Source organism: Eurosta solidaginis, chromosome 1 (genome assembly GCF_040869045.1).
Source record: "Eurosta solidaginis isolate ZX-2024a chromosome 1, ASM4086904v1, whole genome shotgun sequence".
Lineage (NCBI taxonomy): Eukaryota > Metazoa > Arthropoda > Insecta > Diptera > Tephritidae > Eurosta > Eurosta solidaginis.
In genome coordinates this window covers 351,936,008-351,954,384 of record NC_090319.1, presented here as the reverse complement: position 1 = coordinate 351,954,384, position 18,377 = coordinate 351,936,008, and the positions used below count along the sequence as shown (strand labels likewise).

At 33.9% G+C, this 18,377-nt stretch overlaps 2 protein-coding genes across 13 annotated transcripts in view; one reads left to right on the top strand and one right to left on the bottom strand.

Annotated features, from left to right (window-relative positions):
• The window catches only part of klg (klingon), a 561,744-nt gene that overhangs the window by 183,889 nt on the left and 359,478 nt on the right, over positions 1-18,377 (top strand). The window lies entirely within an intron of this gene.
• LOC137238066 (glutathione S-transferase 1-like) lies at positions 14,226-17,507 on the bottom strand. 12 transcript variants are annotated; one of them, XM_067762642.1, is made up of 3 exons: positions 17,287-17,507; positions 16,468-16,581; positions 14,226-15,028 (listed from the first exon to the last, which is right to left on the bottom strand). In XM_067762642.1, exons 2-3 carry the CDS (start codon positions 16,563-16,565, stop codon positions 14,461-14,463), a joined length of 666 nt encoding a protein of 221 aa, XP_067618743.1. In that variant the 5' UTR covers positions 16,566-16,581; positions 17,287-17,507; the 3' UTR covers positions 14,226-14,460. The 12 variants fall into 12 exon arrangements, with proteins under 12 accessions (XP_067618743.1, XP_067618742.1, XP_067618748.1 ...); XM_067762641.1 differs by having other exon boundaries at positions 16,468-16,584; positions 17,287-17,506; XM_067762647.1 differs by having other exon boundaries at positions 16,468-16,584; positions 17,470-17,490.

Here is an 18,377-nt window from a genome sequence, read left to right as displayed (position 1 = left end):
GACATCAGTATTAATAATCCGAAGGCGGAAAATAAAAATTTTAACTCGTTCAAAAGATATTAACGAAAAACCGAAAAAAGACCCGCGGGTACCTCCGAAACCGGGGGTCGGATCCATAGTATTTTTGCGCAGAACACCTTTCTGTGTTGGCGGCCTTCGGCCGCGATTATAAAAAATAACCCTGGGCTACGCCATGCCAAGTCCGGGTGTGTGGTATAACCGTGGCTACCGCCACGGTGATGCACAATTTTTTTTGGGGGTACAAACACAACAACAACCACATGGAAATCGCCAACTTCAAATGCAAATATCTTCGGACAGAGATAAAATTTTTCTTTTCCGCCATCGGATTATTGTTCTCGAGATTAATACGCGTCGTTTGACACCTCTCTCGATATTTTTGGTAGCGTATTAGCAGTCGACCCCTCAACTAGACTATTACCGTGGTAACGAGGGTCTCTGGCAGCAAACCCCTAGTACTGCCTTCCGCGTACTTCTACCGCGTTACGGCCGATTCCAAGCTCTCACTAGATGTTTTGGGTCGACCACTATTTCTAAGCACTAGACAATTCTTAATGCTGCGCGGTACTGCGCGAGGTCTCTCCCAATTCCTCTGATCCATACCCTTCTCAAAAATATGCATCGCTGAGCATAACCACAAGTGGAATATAATATTTAATTTAGAAATGCGATTTGCGTAAATAATTTTTTTTGTCTTTTATCCAAAGCTCTACGTATTGTATTTGAAACTTTCTGTAACAACAGCTGTTCTTTGTAATTTTGTCTTTGCCCATTTTGTTTTGTCAAAAACTTTTGCTGAACGTATTTTTTTTCACCACTCCATTCACTTTTACGCGCTGGCGCCTATGACCTATTGTGCTACCGCGTATTTGACTTTACTAAAAATTTACTGCCTTTCGCTGTTATTTTCGAGAAAAAACATTTCGTTGTGAGCGTTGAGTATATTTGCGAGCGCTTGCTATTATTTACTGTGGGCGTATGTTTGTATATGCAAATTTGCATAAGTAGCTGTAGAAGAAGTTTTAGCCAAATATTTTTTCAAGATGAAATTTTAAAGTTATTCTGACCACGAAGTCATATGGGCGCCATATCAAACTTTTCTCTTTACTTTTTTTTTGACATTGTAGATGAAAATATTGTGAACTTTTTCATTTTTTTTATTATTTCCAACAAAATTCCTTTTATTTTTTTCTTAAAGCAATGTTTGCTGGCACTTAAATATATTTTTTCTTAACTTACTAGGGAACCTTTTAAATTAAGTTGCTTCTTTTGCAAGCTTCGTCGAGTCTGATTTTAACGTAAATTTCGATTTTTCCCCCTTAGGAAGCACCCTTTAATAAAGTTGTTTATATACAGTAATGGTCACCTAAATAGCTAAGTCTTATTTTTAGACAATATTTTCTCTTACTTTTAACTGTTTTGTTAACTTTCAATCAAAATAGTATCATCACTCTTTCCAATTTCCTAAGATATCAAGTTTAGTACTTAATACTAAATTAACAGCAATTCGAATAAAAAAAAAATACAACAACATTTTCAACTTTTTATTAGGAGTTTTAATTGGAATTTAACGATGTGCAAGTTTTATAAAACAAAAAACTGATTTTGTTCATTCATTGTATGGAAGAAAATGAGCAATACCCTCGATAACATTTAATGGAGAAGAAAAGGAAGTTGGTGGAATGACAGAAGGCTAAAGGGATAGGGGACCCTGCATCGAATCGCACTAGTTCCGAACCAGCGCAAAACCATCGCTTTGTGAGGCGGTACTATTTCTAATTTTGTCGCCTCGCACTGCCTTTAACTGACAATTAAAGTGTCATATACTTAATTTAAAGTGACATATACTACGAAACAACAATATCCCCCCGCCACCTTTTGGTAATAATGCATTCTTATAAGGTTCAGTCGTTTGTAGTTCTGGCATAACAGTTGGCTTTGATTAGAAAATTTATATAACGTATAGTTAAGACTTAAAGGCTGTTGGTACAAGTGTGGCTACCAGCTGTCCCGTTCTTTATCCAATTAGCACAATTTCGAAAGTAGTCAATAATTTTGTAGCGTGAAACTGCACCTGTGCGTGATTGTCGCCCATTTTCGCGACAGGGGTGTAAGAGAAAGAGTGGGAGTGAGAGTAAAAGTAAGAATTAATTTTAAAGTTCGTGAGAGTTTGGAGGTTAAGAGGATCGAGAAGAAAGAGATTAAGGAGTGAGAGTAAGAAGAATGAGAGAAAAAGGGGCAACATGTACAGAAGTAGTGCAGAAGAAAAGGGGAAGCCGAGAAATAAAATGAGTGAGAAAAGAAAAGGGTTAACTGGAAAGACGTATAGAGGATATATGAAGAAAATGGGCGTGCAACTAATATGGAGCTACATAATTGCCACTTTTGACGGACTTTGATAGATTTTTAAAGGAGATGGAATTGTATTATATATTCAGGGACCATTTTGGGACTACTTCAGTACCGTTTCGTGAACCTTTTGAAACAACTTCACAATCATTTCGAGACTGTTTTGGAACCAATTCGTAATTACTTCAGGATAGCTTCCGGACTAGTTTAAGTATTATTTAGGGACAGCTTCAGAGAGGAAGGTCACATCAGAATCATTTCGGTACCAATTCGGGATAATTTTAGGATTACTTTGGGATTATTTTAGGTATCATTTCCGAGTAACTTCAGAAATATTCCGATGTTGTTCCTTTCGTGAACACTTTGGCATTTTTTTGGAATTATATCGAGACTATTTCGAATTCAATTCGGAACAATTTCTGATAATTCAAGGATTATTTCAATACTATATTTAGACTACTTCAGGATCACTTTGGAATTGTTTTTGGAATAACTTTGAAATAATTTCTGAACTATTTCCGGGCACATCTCACCACGTACTTGATGAAGTAAATGCAGTTTTCTTTACTTATGTATTTATTTTGATTGAGGTGGCAAAAAATTAATGTAAGACAAGGTGTCAGAAGTAATAATAATCCAAAAATGTTATTGTATCGAAACACCCTCATTAGTATGTTATAAAACCGGTTAATTAATTACTGAAAAATAAATTACCAAAAATGGACAATTTCATTCAACGCTCTAAGAATAAACATGCATACGATATAATTGCATTTCCTTCATACTTTTATATAAGTCCGTCATCCCGTAAGCATGGAAAATGTTGGCACTTTTCTCCATATAAATTGTCTTGCAATTTTGGTGTTACAAGCTTCCGTTATACTCAGCCGCATCTTCATGATATTGGCCCCATTCTTCTGTCAACTTGTCGAAGCCAATTGTCGCAATGTTGCTGTCTGTTTTCGTATTCATAAGTTGAAGAAGTTTCATCGATTAAAACATTGTGATTTACTCCCAGGATTCGCTGTTTTTTTCTAGCGTAATGCCATAATAGTAGAAATCAGTGGACGGGAAAGGTGATCTTAAAATACTTTAGAAAACTTTGGCAGTTGGTAAAGACAGCGAGTGTATTTCTGTAAGGGAAAGATTCTCAGCTAAAATAAATCTACCTTATAGACGCCGTCCGTATTCGGCAAAAAACATTTGGCACGCAAATTCTTATAAAAAAATGTAAAAGAAGCACTCCAAGAATTGGAAGAAAAGCCAGCCTAAATGTCCTTACAGATGTAACGTGTTGAGTTATTATAATGAATCAATTTAAGGCAAATATCGAACTAAATAATAATGTTCATTAATAATAATATAACACGAGCAAACCATTTTGAACCAACAATCAAAGGTTTAGCAATTTTAGTAATTTGAAACCTTTAGACACACGCGAATATTCATATACTACATTTAACCTTATACAACATAGACAACCTTATACAAAGAAAAATCTAAAATGATTTTAAAACTGGATGTATAATCCAACTACTGGATTTTTAATACCTTATAATCTTCTTGGCAACGATTGATAAATTTTCATAATTCAGCAAGCATCGTTTGCACGAATGAAATGTCAATACCTAAGAAAGGTAGGATAAGTTCGGGCGAAACCGAACTTTATCATTTACCTATGTTAACCAAGCGTTAAGAGGTAGGCTCATTAAAAAAATAAATAAATGTAAGACGCGATAACCTCCGAAGAGATCTGAGGCTGAGTTTCTCTTCCAATTTGCGTCGTGCTGCTCTTGATTTTCCCTACAAATTGGCCGGACGGGACCTACATATTTTATGCCGACTCCGAACGGCATCTACAAGGCAGATGAGTTTTCACTGATAGCTTTTCATTGCAGAAATACACTCGGAGCGCTTGCCAAACACTACCGAGGGGCGACCCCGCATAGAAAATTTTTCTTTTAATTGAAAACTCTTATTTCTAAAATTTTGATGTTGTTTTTGCTGGGGTGTGAACCCAGGGCACACGGTGTGGTAGGCGAACTCCACAGTGGCCGCCAAAAAATGAATGATGAAAAAATGTATAGCAGAAGTTTTGCAGCAACGGTGCTTAAAAAAATCAAAGCTTATAGATTTACCTGATGCGGCTTATCAGAGTTTAATTTTAAATAGTTCTGGCTAACCTTGGAAATGTTTAGAAGAACCTGAAATACTCCTAACCTTATAACCAAACGCGACAGACGTTGTTCTTATTTCCTCTTTTTTTCCACCTGCATCTCCTCTGCCTCATTCTCTTCTTTCTCGCTAACTTTATCTCTCTCCGCCGTTGACACTATTAACAAATTCGAACGGTATTCGGTGTTATCTGGCCGTCTTACATATTGGCGTGTCCTTTTTCACCATATATGACAATTCTCGACTCGTCCGACTATAAAATATTGCGCAATTTGGCCGAACGCCAATTCAAATGTTCTTTAAAAGATCACAGTCTCTTTTGTACATGCGTTTTAGTCAACAGCGGTACTTTCCTTGGGCTGTGAATATTCAGGCCGTGCTCACGCAAACGGCGGCGTACAGTCTTAACGCTTGAAGATATTTTTAAGGTATCTTTTATCTCGGTAGCAGCCGCAAATGAAAACAGCCTTCAGTATAAGATGACGGATTTAACTTTCCTTACCGACGTTGCTGGATTTTTTCCATGCTTTTTGCCACTTGGTTTATGTTTGATGGCATTACGTAACATTGTTGGTAAGCAACCAATAACTACTATTTTACACTTCCACCTAAGTTTTGCCATCAGCGCGCTGGTCAGGTGTGGAATTCATCATTCTCGATATTACAGACTAAAGAATAATTAAAATTTGTCCAGTAGGATAGATCACAGTTAAATAAACTAACCTTACCGTTATATTAAATTTTTTTCACAAGAATAGTCGCGATAATATACATACTAGTATACATATACTTTTTATACACTTTTCACGCACCACCAAGATTTTGACTGACTAAAAAGCCCTTGCAACTAAAATTTCATACAAATTGAACAAAATAAATAGCTCATCTCTAACAAGTGCTTGCATGTTTTGAAGCATACTTCTTAGTCGAACTTTTTTTGCAGTGGATACCGAAAACCTTTTGTGATAAAAAAAAATTAATGAAATGCGCGATAAGCACTACCAAGATTGTGACCGCAATTGTGTGTGTATAAAGTGGGTGTGGTTATCGGTTGATTTTAAATAGCCTCAGCAGTTGAGTGGCAACGGATTTATGCACCGAACTTCACTAAGATAGTTCAAAATTTACTCAAGTTATCGTATATGAACGGACTGGCATAACTATATTAATCTGCTTTTGTAACCCTAATCATTTGTATATATGGAAGTCTACGTTAATCTGTATATAGCGACTCATTTCCAACAATTTATTTGAATAAAGTTGGACTAGGTGAATTTCGTGTAGAACACCAACAACTATGTATATATTTCACTTTAATTAGCAAAACAACACACTCACCAACGCTGCATAAATCAAATTGCACCACGATTTTATTTAAATGGTGGAAATTAAACCATTAAGCAATAAAACATCATGTAAATGGATAGTATACAATTACGACAAACACAAGTTATTTAGTAACTTGACAAATTAATGTTCTTTATTCTTTGTTTTGTTTTGTATATACAATATCTTGTAAATATATATCATAATATTATATACATAATAGTAAACACCGAATAAAAATACGGTAGTAAAAATGAAAAATCTACATAGTTCATTGTTCTTGACTTAACAGGCATTCAGTAAAATTTATCGCATTATGGTTAATTCGTTTTTTTTTTTTTTTTGACAACAGAACAAATTTATTTAGTTATTTCACCAGAAGAGAAAGCGTTAGTCTCAAGTAAGCAATATTCCGTGAAACTGAAAGATTCTCAATCAATCTAACTGATTATTCAGTTAAAAGAGCTGATTTTATTTGCTATTTCAACAGCAAACAACTGTGCCTCTCAATATTTTGTTCTTATGACCACGGTGCCAAAAAAATCTTTGTCATATAAACAGCTGTTCAAGGTGTTACCACTACGATATTTTCTGCAAAGGCAAGCAATGAAACTCATAAATCAACGACTCGGTTTTTTGTTCTTATATTACAAGTTATTAAGTAAAGTTATGGTTAGTTCGACGGAGTTTTTTGTCAAGAGAACAAACTTGTATACTCATTTCAACAGAGGAATTACTGTTGGTCCCATTTTCCAATATTCTGTAAAAATAACAGATTCTCATCAATCTTACTGACTTTTAAGTTAAAAAACTGATTTCATTGGTCATTTAAACAGCGAAGAACATCAGTTAATTTTTAACAGAAACTTACGCTCACTACTTTGTTCTTATGACTATCGTTTCAAAAAAAATATCAACAGCTAATGTTATATTTTTACAGTTTTCATTGGTATTTTTAAGGTGACATTAATAATTCTCAGTTAACACACCCGATTTAGCGACCAGCCTGGTATGATGTTAGGGTGCTAGGACTACCACACCGAAAATGCTGGGACCAAGGCCTGGAAAATGCAACATTAAAATATTTAGAAAAAAAGTATTTTATTTGTAATATTTTTTTAACAGAACTGTGGCCATATATGTAAGGGTACATTCCCAAACTTCAGAGTGCCGATATATTGTTGTTTAAACGTTTTTGTTTTTGTAATCGAATGTAACTTAATTTAAATTTTTTCTTGTCACACTTATGCTGCTACAATCACAACAATTTTATAGGCTGTCTTGTTTTGATTTCGAATTCAAAACATATTGCGAACATTTTCTATTAGCAATTATAGGAGTATTACATATATGGCTGTTGATTACATTCGGTGAACTTTCTTTTTTTAATTGATTTTTAAACCGGTTAATTCAGAATCAAAAATTTGTGGGAAGTTGATCTAACCGCTATTTGCTATATATCGTCTTGTAAATCATATTGGAAAATACTTGGCTTAAAAGTTACTCTAAAAAACAAGCCACCTTTTACTCGTGTCAAACATACTAAGTCCCAGTATCCTAAGGTGCTTATCTCCCAACTTATTTGTGCTTAGCCTAGGAAACAATCATTATGTATTTTGGTCTGTACTATCGTTTTGTTAAATTATTGTCGTCATGTGGGATATCCAGATATCTCCGCTAAAGAAAAGAAAAAGTATTGAAGTCACTAACCCTTATATAAATATATAGCTATGAAGATACAAGAAAGCAAGGTTCATTTATTAAATTATACTAACAGAGTTTCAGTTGACCGGTCTTTCCTCGGTCATTTCGTTTTTTTTTTTTTTTTTTTTTTTAATATTTCACAGTCAGCTCTGACAAAGCGATCGAGCCTGAGTTGTGAAAGTTCTACTTGAATCTGCTTTTTATTCAGCAAAAACAGTTTCTTTCGATAAGATATCGTAGCATATGGATGTGGGGTTTTAGACCTTTACCAAAATGAAATAAATAGTGCGAAACATTCGTAAAATTTTCTCGAATTGTAATTTCTTCGAAAACGTTTCTGAGATTGGTTTGCATAGTATGAGTAACTGAATTCATTGACGATTTTTTTCTTAAAATAAATAACTAAAAAAAAAATGTTTTATTGAAAACAATACTTAAATTAAATAATAATAATACTAAAAGCTAGAAAATAATTAAGTAGGTCCTAGGTACTAGTCATCACACTCCTCAGCAATCTAGGGCGTTGATAAAAAAACTAGATAAATGTCAGGCGCGAAAAGCTGCGAAGAGATTTTAGGCCGAGCTTCTCTTACAATTTGCGTCGTGCTTCTTTTTAATTTTTCCTACAAATTAGTGGGACGGGACCTACTTGTTTTATGCCGACTCCGAACGGCATCTGCGAGGCAGATGAGTTTTCACTGACAGCTTTTCATGGCAGAAATACACTCGGAGTGCTTGCCAGACACTGCAGAGGGGCGACCCCGCTTAGAAAAATTGTCTTCTAATTGAAAAACCTTATTTCTAAAATTTTGATGTTGCTTTGCCCGGGGTGTGAGCCCAGGGCATTCGGGGCGGATCACGCTACCATCACACCATGGTAGCCGTTGATCAGACAATTAACTAAATAAAAGCGTTGGGCGCGTGAATTTTCTAAAGGTGTGAAGCGTAGCATAACCGGATTAAGGTTCAGTTGGTCTTCCTTATCACTATCAATAGAAATTTGACGGTTCCATAGGTTGCTTTCTATTCAGTATGTTATAAGTGTTCCAAATATGAGCTTAATCGGAGCATAAATACGATTTTTTTAATATTTCGATCCATGCGCCACCTAGCGGAGTTTTTTTTTTATTATTGCATTGTCATCCGGTTCTGAACTATATTCCAAGTTTCAAGCGTGTATCTTATAGGGAAGTTACTTAAACTTTAATTACAAAATTCGGTCGCAACGGCCAGCCGCTATACAGAGTCAAGCTAAATAAACCCGTTTAAAAAAAGGCGTGAGTACCAAGTATTGGTAAAGTTGTTATTTTATTATCGGTTACGTATTAGTAAGTAAGTATTGATATCAAATGATTATCGCAGAATTTGCGATTTGCTCTAATATTGCTTGCTATCAATTTGTTATCAGCATTTATTCTTCTTGTTTTTTTTTTTTTTTTTGTTCTCTTTTCGGCTTGTTATCCAGGGATTGTTCATGAGTCATTAGTTTTATATTGAAGCTTTATCGGTATTTGTTTCGTAAAAGAATTAATGAATCACACTTCGATAAGAAATCTATAGCTTTTCGACAACAAATCGATAATACACGAATAGCAGATTGGCAACTCTCCGTTAACAAATCTATAAGTTTCCAACAAATTTATATACTTCGGAAAAACTATTTTTGATAAAGTTCTAATAACTAACGGATAACTTTTCCTCCGGAGCCCGGTAACAATCTCACAACAAATCGGTAACTTCTTGACAACATATAGATAATTTTGCGTTGCTATATTGGTGGGTTTGTGATAGCAAACAGATAACTCGTCGATTAATTTTGTTTTATTTTATTAAATTTAGTTTTATTTTATTATTTTTAATTTGAATTATAGTTTATTTTTATTTATTCTTTTTGTATATCTTATTTAATTAAATTTTGTTTTATTTAACCCTAGAAAGATAACGTACGTCTGAGAGACGTGCTCAAGATTAAGGACCCTGAAGATATAAAAAACTTATATTTGTTTTTTGTTTTTTTTTTTTATCATTTATTTGATATATGTTCACTTGTTTTAAAAGTTTTTTTAAGAAAAATATTGTTTTTTTAATATATTAAAAATTAAAGTTTTACTTGTCTTGGACTTGTCCTTACCAAAATCAGTCCGTTTCGAAGGACTTCATTTTAAAGCAAAAAAATTTAAATAAAATAAATTTTTTTGTACTTCAATTGAATAAATTAACTGTTTTAAACTATACTTAAAAATATTAGCTTAAATTACCATTTTAGGCAAAAATTACATATTAAATTTGTAGTCACGTAAAAGATAACGATACGTCTCTTAGACGTATTTTTAAAAAACAATCGTAAATATTTCAGCAAACCAAAAAAGTTACTACTGAAAAACACCCCCCACTGACAAGCCGGTAATGGTGGCTGAGAAAACTGAGAATGAGAATGTTCGCTCTTTACGAATGTGGTAGACTGGGAGCAAAATTAATACGATGCACGTCTCACAGACGTACGTTATCTCACTAGGGTTAATATAATTTTATTTTACTCTATTTTATTTCACTTTATTTTAATTTATTTTATTTTATTTTATTTTGTTTTACTTATAGGTTATTTTACTTATAGGTTATTTTATTTTATTTTAATTTATTTTATTTTATTTTATTTTATTTTATTTTTTTTGTTTTATTTGATTACACTTCTTTTTGGTTTTATAATATATAAATTTTCTATATTTTATTTATTTTTGTGCAATTCGTTTATTTCTTTTATTTCATTTTATTTAAAATTTTTATTTTATTTTATATTATTTTTATTTTTTTTTGTTTGATTTTATTTTATTTATTTTTAATTTATTTCATTTTATTTTATTTCCTTTTTTTATTTTATTTTATTTTATTTTATTTTATTTTATTTTACTTTATTTCGTTCTATTCTATTTATTTTATTTCATTTCATTTTATGTTACTTTATTGAATGTCATTTTATATTATTTTACTTAACTACTTTATTTTATCAAAATTTTTTTATTTTAATTTAATCTTATTCTTTTTTATTTTATTTTTTCTTTGCCTGCACTTTTATATTTCCTGTAAATTAAGCCAGATACTGTACAAAGATGCTACAACCACCAAAACCCTAAAAAGAATCAAATTTCAACTTGAATACCTAACCACGTGCTTCGTTTTTGTAAACACTCTCTGGCCCTTGCTCTCCATTAAAACAGTAGCGAATACATCTTTTCGTGCTCTGGCATGCATACAAATTGTGTATATGCTCAGAGAGTCTAATTTATACAAATGTAGGTGACGTGTTGTGTGGTTTCCCATCCATCAACTCTTCCACATTGTTCTCGCGTTACTCTACAAAAAGAAAAATAAATGTATTCGTCATATAGCATACCTCTTACAAAGACTACACTTATAGTTACGCTTACGCTTAGACTTACTTACATTCAGGATTTCGCAATAACGTGACTTAAGATGTTTACACATCAAAAGTTTTATTGGTAACATATTTTAGAAGTTGTCACTCCTATTCTTTTGCTCGCTGCTGTATATATGTATGTTATAATTACATTCAGTACTGTTAAGAAAATTGTAAATAATTTAATCTTAAGCATTTGAATAAATTTCAAGTTTAAACTGCTGATATGAGGAAAAAATTATGAAAGTCACTCTACTTGCAAAGTCGATTGTATGAATCCAATCGCGATCGAAAAAAGATTGGTGTGAGGGTAAATTTATTAGCACACGAATTTTAATCAATAAAGCCCATTTATGCAAGAAATTTAAACGCTTTTGACTTCAAACAGATTGGAAGACATGGTTAAATCAATAAAGCTCATCACTCTGATCATCTCTATATTATTTTATCTAACTAAAATTCATAAAAAGTATAAAAAACAAATGCTACGAAAGTAAAGCCTAACAAATGCATAAAAAATCAAATGGGAGATATATGAGAAAAGTTTTCGTGATCTATGAGAGAGCATTTGTAGAGAAAAAACTAATGCCATTTAGAAATTTCATTTTACACTTCGCAAATTGGCCGCATTGACAACCTAATAGAGTGGGAGGTGAGAGTATTATCATCAATTTGTTTTTTATCCACCGCCAACGCTGATCTTTTTCTCGCTAAAAGAAAAATTCACTTTCTTTCTGCAAACACATTTTTTGGGTGACAGCTTACTTACATTTGGCCAATATTGGCCGCACCTCGCCTCACATACCAAAGAGCTACAACTTCCATCAACTCAACTCAATTTATTGATTCTAGAACAAAAGAGCTTTATCTTGGCGACTTTTTCTTCATTTTAGAAGTCTTCAACTACCTAAAGAAAACATAAAAAAAGTACTTTAAAAAGTTCACAAATAAGTTTTGTGTTAAATTTAAATAGAAAATAGTGAACTTTAGCCGCTTTACTACCAAATATAAACTTCGAGCATAATCAACAAAAGAAAAATTTATTAAAAGCAAACAACTAAAAAAACCTTAGCTCATTGATGGTGTTTCCTTGAATTTTAGAGCCATGCTGAAACAAATTTAGTGTGGATAAAAGCAACAAAGTTTTTCAAAAAAATGGGTGTGTAGCAAACTTAACTTTAGTTAAAATGGTAAACGTTACAATCAGCATAACCATACCGTAATCCTAGCTGCTTAGATAAATGCAACTCTTAATATAACCGTAAACGTAAGCGAAACACTGTATTTCTGAAAGTGGTAGCCGTAAAGAACTGTAGCCATGAACGTGACTTACATCGAAACCACCACTACAACCATAAACATAACAGCAATCGCTACTCCAACCAGCACTATAACTAAAACTTTTATTGTAAAAATTAACGGTACCGTAACTATATCCCTCGAAGCAGCAGTATGGGATCCATACCCATAGCCGTCAACGTAATAATAACTGCATGAGTTACCCCGTACTAGACGATCCTAACTGCAACTGTGACAATAAAATCTTGGAAAAAATCTTCTATTCTTTCTTTCAGTATTTCATCCCCCACTTTTTTCCATCTTCTGTTTACCTGTTTACGTGCTCTCCTATTTCTTTATCCTTCAGTTATTCTGCCAGCTCTTTGGTTGTTTCACTTATAAGCCATTCTCTTGGTTTCGGATAAAGAGCGATATGTTTAAAAAACAGCAACACAAAAAAATGCGCAAACCACTCCTTCCACACTTCCTCCACTACTCTTGATCCGAATCAACTCTCAGAACTGCCCTAGCCGGTCCGCATCGACATTAATATTAACAGCTGTTGAATTTCCAGTTTTTTTCTCATTTTCAGAGGTTGAAACCACACCTGATTCTGATTCCAACTCGGAAAGGCCAGGTCCTGTTGCCATTGTCTTGCAGTCATCGGCGTAGGAAATGATAGTTACTCCTTCTGATGGAGAAGCCAACTATGATGTGTAGAAATTAAATGGAAATGGGGATAGGGCACCACCTTGTTGCACCCTCTGTTTAATTATCCTAGTTTTTGAGGTTTGGTTTCTCAACTGAACCGACGCTACCCAACCATCAAATAATTTGTGGTCTTTCTTTTTAGATAAGGGGAACTAAGTGGACCTTTTATGTCTTGGAGCAGCGTGTAGTGGGTGACTGTGTCAAAAGCGTTTCACCGGTCAAGTGCCACTATGGGGTTTTTGCTGGTTCGATTCGTAATTTATCTGGGTGTTCATTGCGTTTAGCGCGGTGGTAGTGCTGTGAATTTTGCGGATGACATGCTTTTGTATGGCTAAGGAAAGATTCGCAGTGAAATGAGGGAGCAGGATGGTTTCCAATGTCTTCGCTACTAGATCTCCAGCGTTTAATAGTTGAATTATCCTTGTATTTTTTCATTGTTCCGGAATGACAAACGCATTCAACGAAAGGTTGAAAACGTGCGCCACGTTGCTTATTTCCTCATTGAAAAGTTCATTCAGCACTGGGATGGCTACACTGCCTGGGCTCCCTTCTCAAGCTGAACAATTCTGCGGTGAGAGTACTTACGGGTGTCATCAAAGGTCATTGTTCTAATGCACCAATGTTCCGACGGTGGCGAATACCAACAAGCTCACTCTGCAGAAGCTGTCAGGATGAGGAGGAAGAGGAGTCGATTTACCACATTCTCTGCCGATGTCCGGCGTTTCGAAGAAGAAGGCTCAGATTTCTGGGGTCACGGTTCTTCGACAGCCTGGCAGAGGTTGTAGAGGTGGACGTCTCGCTTCTTCTTGGGTTCATCAGCGAAAGAAAGTGGTTCATTAAGAATAACTACGACGTAATGGGGTTAAACGAATATGTCACCACCCTGTACTTACTGAGGGCACTCACAATGGACAAAAATTTCTCCGAGTGGAAGTGTGGGTATCGCTCACGCATGCCCTCTTAACCTAACCTAGCGCTTTTGATCGAAGCTAGAACCACTACACATCGCTCTTATGCTGACACCGAACGGCAACTGGAAGGCAGATGAATTTTTCATGGTAGTAATACACTAAGACTGTACGATATATCTTTCGTCTTCTCATATGACGATTACAACGTTTATGACCTACAATTTTCGCGTATAAATTTTTATGAAAAAACATACCCTTTTGCTGAAAATTGCGAAAAAAATTCTTTTTTTTTTTTTTACCTTTGACCTCGAATAAAATTTTTCCATACACTCGAATGGTTTGGAGTTCCAATATTTTATTTATATTTTTTTTACATTTTTAAGGATTTTCTGCTTGTTGTAACTTTTTGTATAGCTTCTCTTATTTCTGGTCTAATTTTACCAGACTACCAACTCAGCAAAATTTCACAGAAGTGATTAACTAACAATCGTCATTGCTTCTAAATTATGAATTACTTTCCAAGTTACCATATTTGAACGCCTCCTTTCTCTAAAGTATTATTTTATCTCTTCACTGAGCCTTTGATTTTGCATTCTCCTCAATTTTTTGTTTGATATTGGCAATCAAAACATCCAGACCTTCTTTATTTATTTTATCAAAGTATGGCAACTGCGACAAGCGATTTAGCCACGCTCTAATCCTTGGATGTGTTTCATCGTGGAGTGGTGCATACAGCATTCCGCTAGTAATCGATGTTGCTGCATGTAAATCTGCTATAGTTAACTGCTCCCCGCATAAATACGAAGAACCTCCTAAGATATTCTCCGACAATTTATATGTTTCTTGCATATGTTTTATGTGAAATTCCTCAAATTCAACAGCACCATGATTAAAAATTGGTTCGACAATTAAACGAGCACGCGGAAATAAATGGCATGCATCAAAGTAAAGAAGCGTATCAACTTCTCGCCGTTTTTGTGGATCCTTAGGGTATAGTGAATCATCTGCTGCATATTTCTCCACCAGATAAGTATCAATTACATGCGAATCGTTCACAATTACGCCATTGTCATCCAAAATAGGTACGGTTCGACAGAGATTAAGGTTAGTAATTTTGTCTAAGTTTCGAAATATGTCTCTGTAAAAAAAGAAGAAAAGAAAAACATTTTTTTTTAAATGTAATAATATAAGCCTGAGTTAGGATATGTTTTGATAATAGCTCATATGTCTGAAGCTCGAAGAGTATTTAAAAAAAAATAACAAAAACATAGCGCATCCATATTATCTTGCTGAGCACGCAGATCAATTTGAAATGCGGTGACAAAGTTATGCATTTGCATGAACCTTCGCCAGATCGCGAGCGACCACGCGCTAATTAAACACTGCTTAAAAAATGTTATTAAGTTCTCTTGAATACACTTGTGAATATTCCTAATACTATGTTCAAAGAGAAAAATAAATTGAGGCAATCTCGATATAAATTGAGTGGTCTTCATGCAACTTAATTTAGCTTACACAATCGTAATTTGACAGCTGGTGGTGTTTGGAATTTAAAATTTATTTGTGCAAAAAAAAAAAGTTTGTATGTTTTTAATGGTGTGTTCAATTTCATGGCCAAGGGCCAACGCAAAGTTTTTCCTTTCGTTGAATATGCAGAAACATTTTATCCACTGCGTCGACGCCTCCTTTGTTTGTATTGTAATCAAGGATATATTGTGGCTTGTTTTATTTTTTAACTACAATTGAATCTGTCAAAGATGTACTGGCAAGTATTATGACTGCTCTGCCTCTTCTTGGGACGTAAGATTGCGGTCAGCCTTAATTTCATTTGGTACAGGTCTTATTTTGGCGAACAGAACCAAGAAGAGCAAGACCTTTGGATATTAAATACTAGCCAAAGTTTAGCGATACGACAAAGTTTTCACAAATTATAGTCCTTCCGGTGTTCTCCCAATGGTATACTAACCTTTGCACAACAACTTCTCCTACGTTGGTTGCTCGACTAGCAATTTAGTTCTTTCCCGTATATATATATTTTGGGATAAATTTATATGGCGACAACAAATATAGACTACCGGCTGCAAGATGATGTTTTTTTCAAGTAGGGTCAGGGGGTCAAGCAAATAATAGTTCGAGTGATATTATGCTCTTTATCGACTTAGAATTCATAATTAGGAAGCTACTGAAAACCTCGGTCATTGTTGTTTCGAAACTTTAAGCTACTGAAAACCTCGGTCATTGTTGTTTCGGAACTTTTTGTTTTATTTTACTTTTTTTCCCAAATTGCTACAATTGTAGACTCCTGGGCACATGAAGGTTAAGCAAGATTAAAATTTTTTCTTCAGAAGTTGGGCTTTAAATTTGTTCAATCAAAAATACTTATTTTTTTCAAAGCGTTAATTTTGTAAATACTTTTTGTTATACATTTAGACCTTTTTCTAGAAATTTTGCATACTGCAAAATAGTTTACATCCATTTATTTTTTTCACTTAATATCAATTTTTTACCATACTAACATTTATTTTTAAACATAACCTTTTTAATTTGTGCCCGAAATAAACTTATATTAACACTTACTGCACATCCAGCTCCAATCCTATGGCGGCGGCTGTCATAAGCACAGCTCGGCAAGGTGGACTACGTATGGCGATATATACTATTGGCTTTTTAGTCATTTTGTGCTGAAGTTATCTGCTAAAGAGGTGAAAAGTAAAATAAAAATTTGCAAGTTATTGGTTAATTGTTTTCGATAAATAATTTACATAAAAGCGCGTGGAGTATTCCATGGTTGGTATTGTAAAAGTTTTACAAATTTTCACATTTTATGTATTCAGATTAACTTAAGCAAATTGCATATTTATTGTATTAATATTGTGTGGTAAATTTATAAACTAAAATAGATATTAAAATACTGCTACAAGTGCGTAACGGCCTTATCATGAATCTTATTGGTACATTTTTTATCCGTGTGTTACGTTACCGAAAATCATTACCAGTCCTTGTAACCGCGATACTGGCCTAGACGGTTATACTGTCAAAACGCAAAAATGCGCATCTGAGAATTAAACGAAAATCTGAACACTTTTTGGGTTAAAAAGTATTGATGTTTTTTAGAAATTCTGGTACCCTAAGGCCCACTTGCATAACGGCAAGATATCTTTTTAATTCAAAATTAACTTGACATGAAGGGTTAAACTCGTACATTTTTAACAATCTTTTTATGTAGATCCGATTTACAAAAATGCTTGCTGTTCTGGGTCTAATACATATGTATATTTTTTTTTTGTTTTTTTTTTTTTCTTCAAAGAAATATTTTTCACACACTTGCAATTTCTTCTGGTAACAAGACCTTATCAACTATTTTTTTGATAACGTAATTATACGTAATTAAAATACCAAAAGCTGTTTCTCGTTTTCGAATGTTGTAATCAGTTTAGAGTAAGGGTTTAAATGTATGATTAAAAAAAATAAAAAAAAAAAATAAATAAAATAAATTTTAGAGCCAAATTGATACGGTATTTTGCCGGCAACTTCACTCCTCTTTACGGTTATTTTCCAAAATTTAGATATTCCGCGTACAAACTTAGTCGATTCGCAGCTATATTCAGAATAACAAAAATTGATATTAACATAAAGTACCTTTGCACAAAATTATTATCACAAAAGTTTATCGCATCATACTTGAAATTACTATAAATTGAGCCTTATCATCTTCTGAAGAAACAAATAAATTATATGGCGTATAATTAAATTGAAACAAGTATGAAAGTGTAAGTTCGAGCCATACCCAACATTATATACCCAGCTGTCTGATATTACCTTTATATAAAGTATATCTTTAAAATGAAATATCAAGAACACTGAATGATATGTCAGCTGAAACTACATATACCCTGTAGGGAAAATTTCTAGTTCAAAACAACTGCGAATCTAGTGCGTTTCGGACCAGCACTAGTTCGCCATCTATCTCTTTTACATGCTGTTAACTTGTGAATTTAAGTTGGCGATGTCCTAGGCGGTGACAATTGTTCCGGCTGTATTACCTTTTCACTAGTTACGCCCTAGGTACAAATTTTCACTTTAGAGCTAGTTCTTTATTGACACTTTTTCATAGTTCCGAACTAGTGTAAAAATTGACAGTTAAGATCTAGTTATTTTCTTTTCGTTTTCTTTCGTTGGCTCCTGTCCGGACCGATATTCTTCATGCTTCTACATGCTTCTTGTACGATATTATCACCTTTTTCGATAGTTTCGAACTGGTGCGAAAGTGTTCCCCACACTCACAGTGGAAGCTCTTTATAGCTGGAAGAAATTTTTTTTCTTGGTTTTCCTATTTCTTAAATATATGTTAAATATGAAATATGAAAATCCAAACTGTCGCATATATAACTAGAAAAATAAGCTATTAACGTGCTAGTACTTATTTATTACTTTAAGTCTAGTTCCGAACCAGAAATTCGTACAACTTGTTACTATCTTCCTTTCGG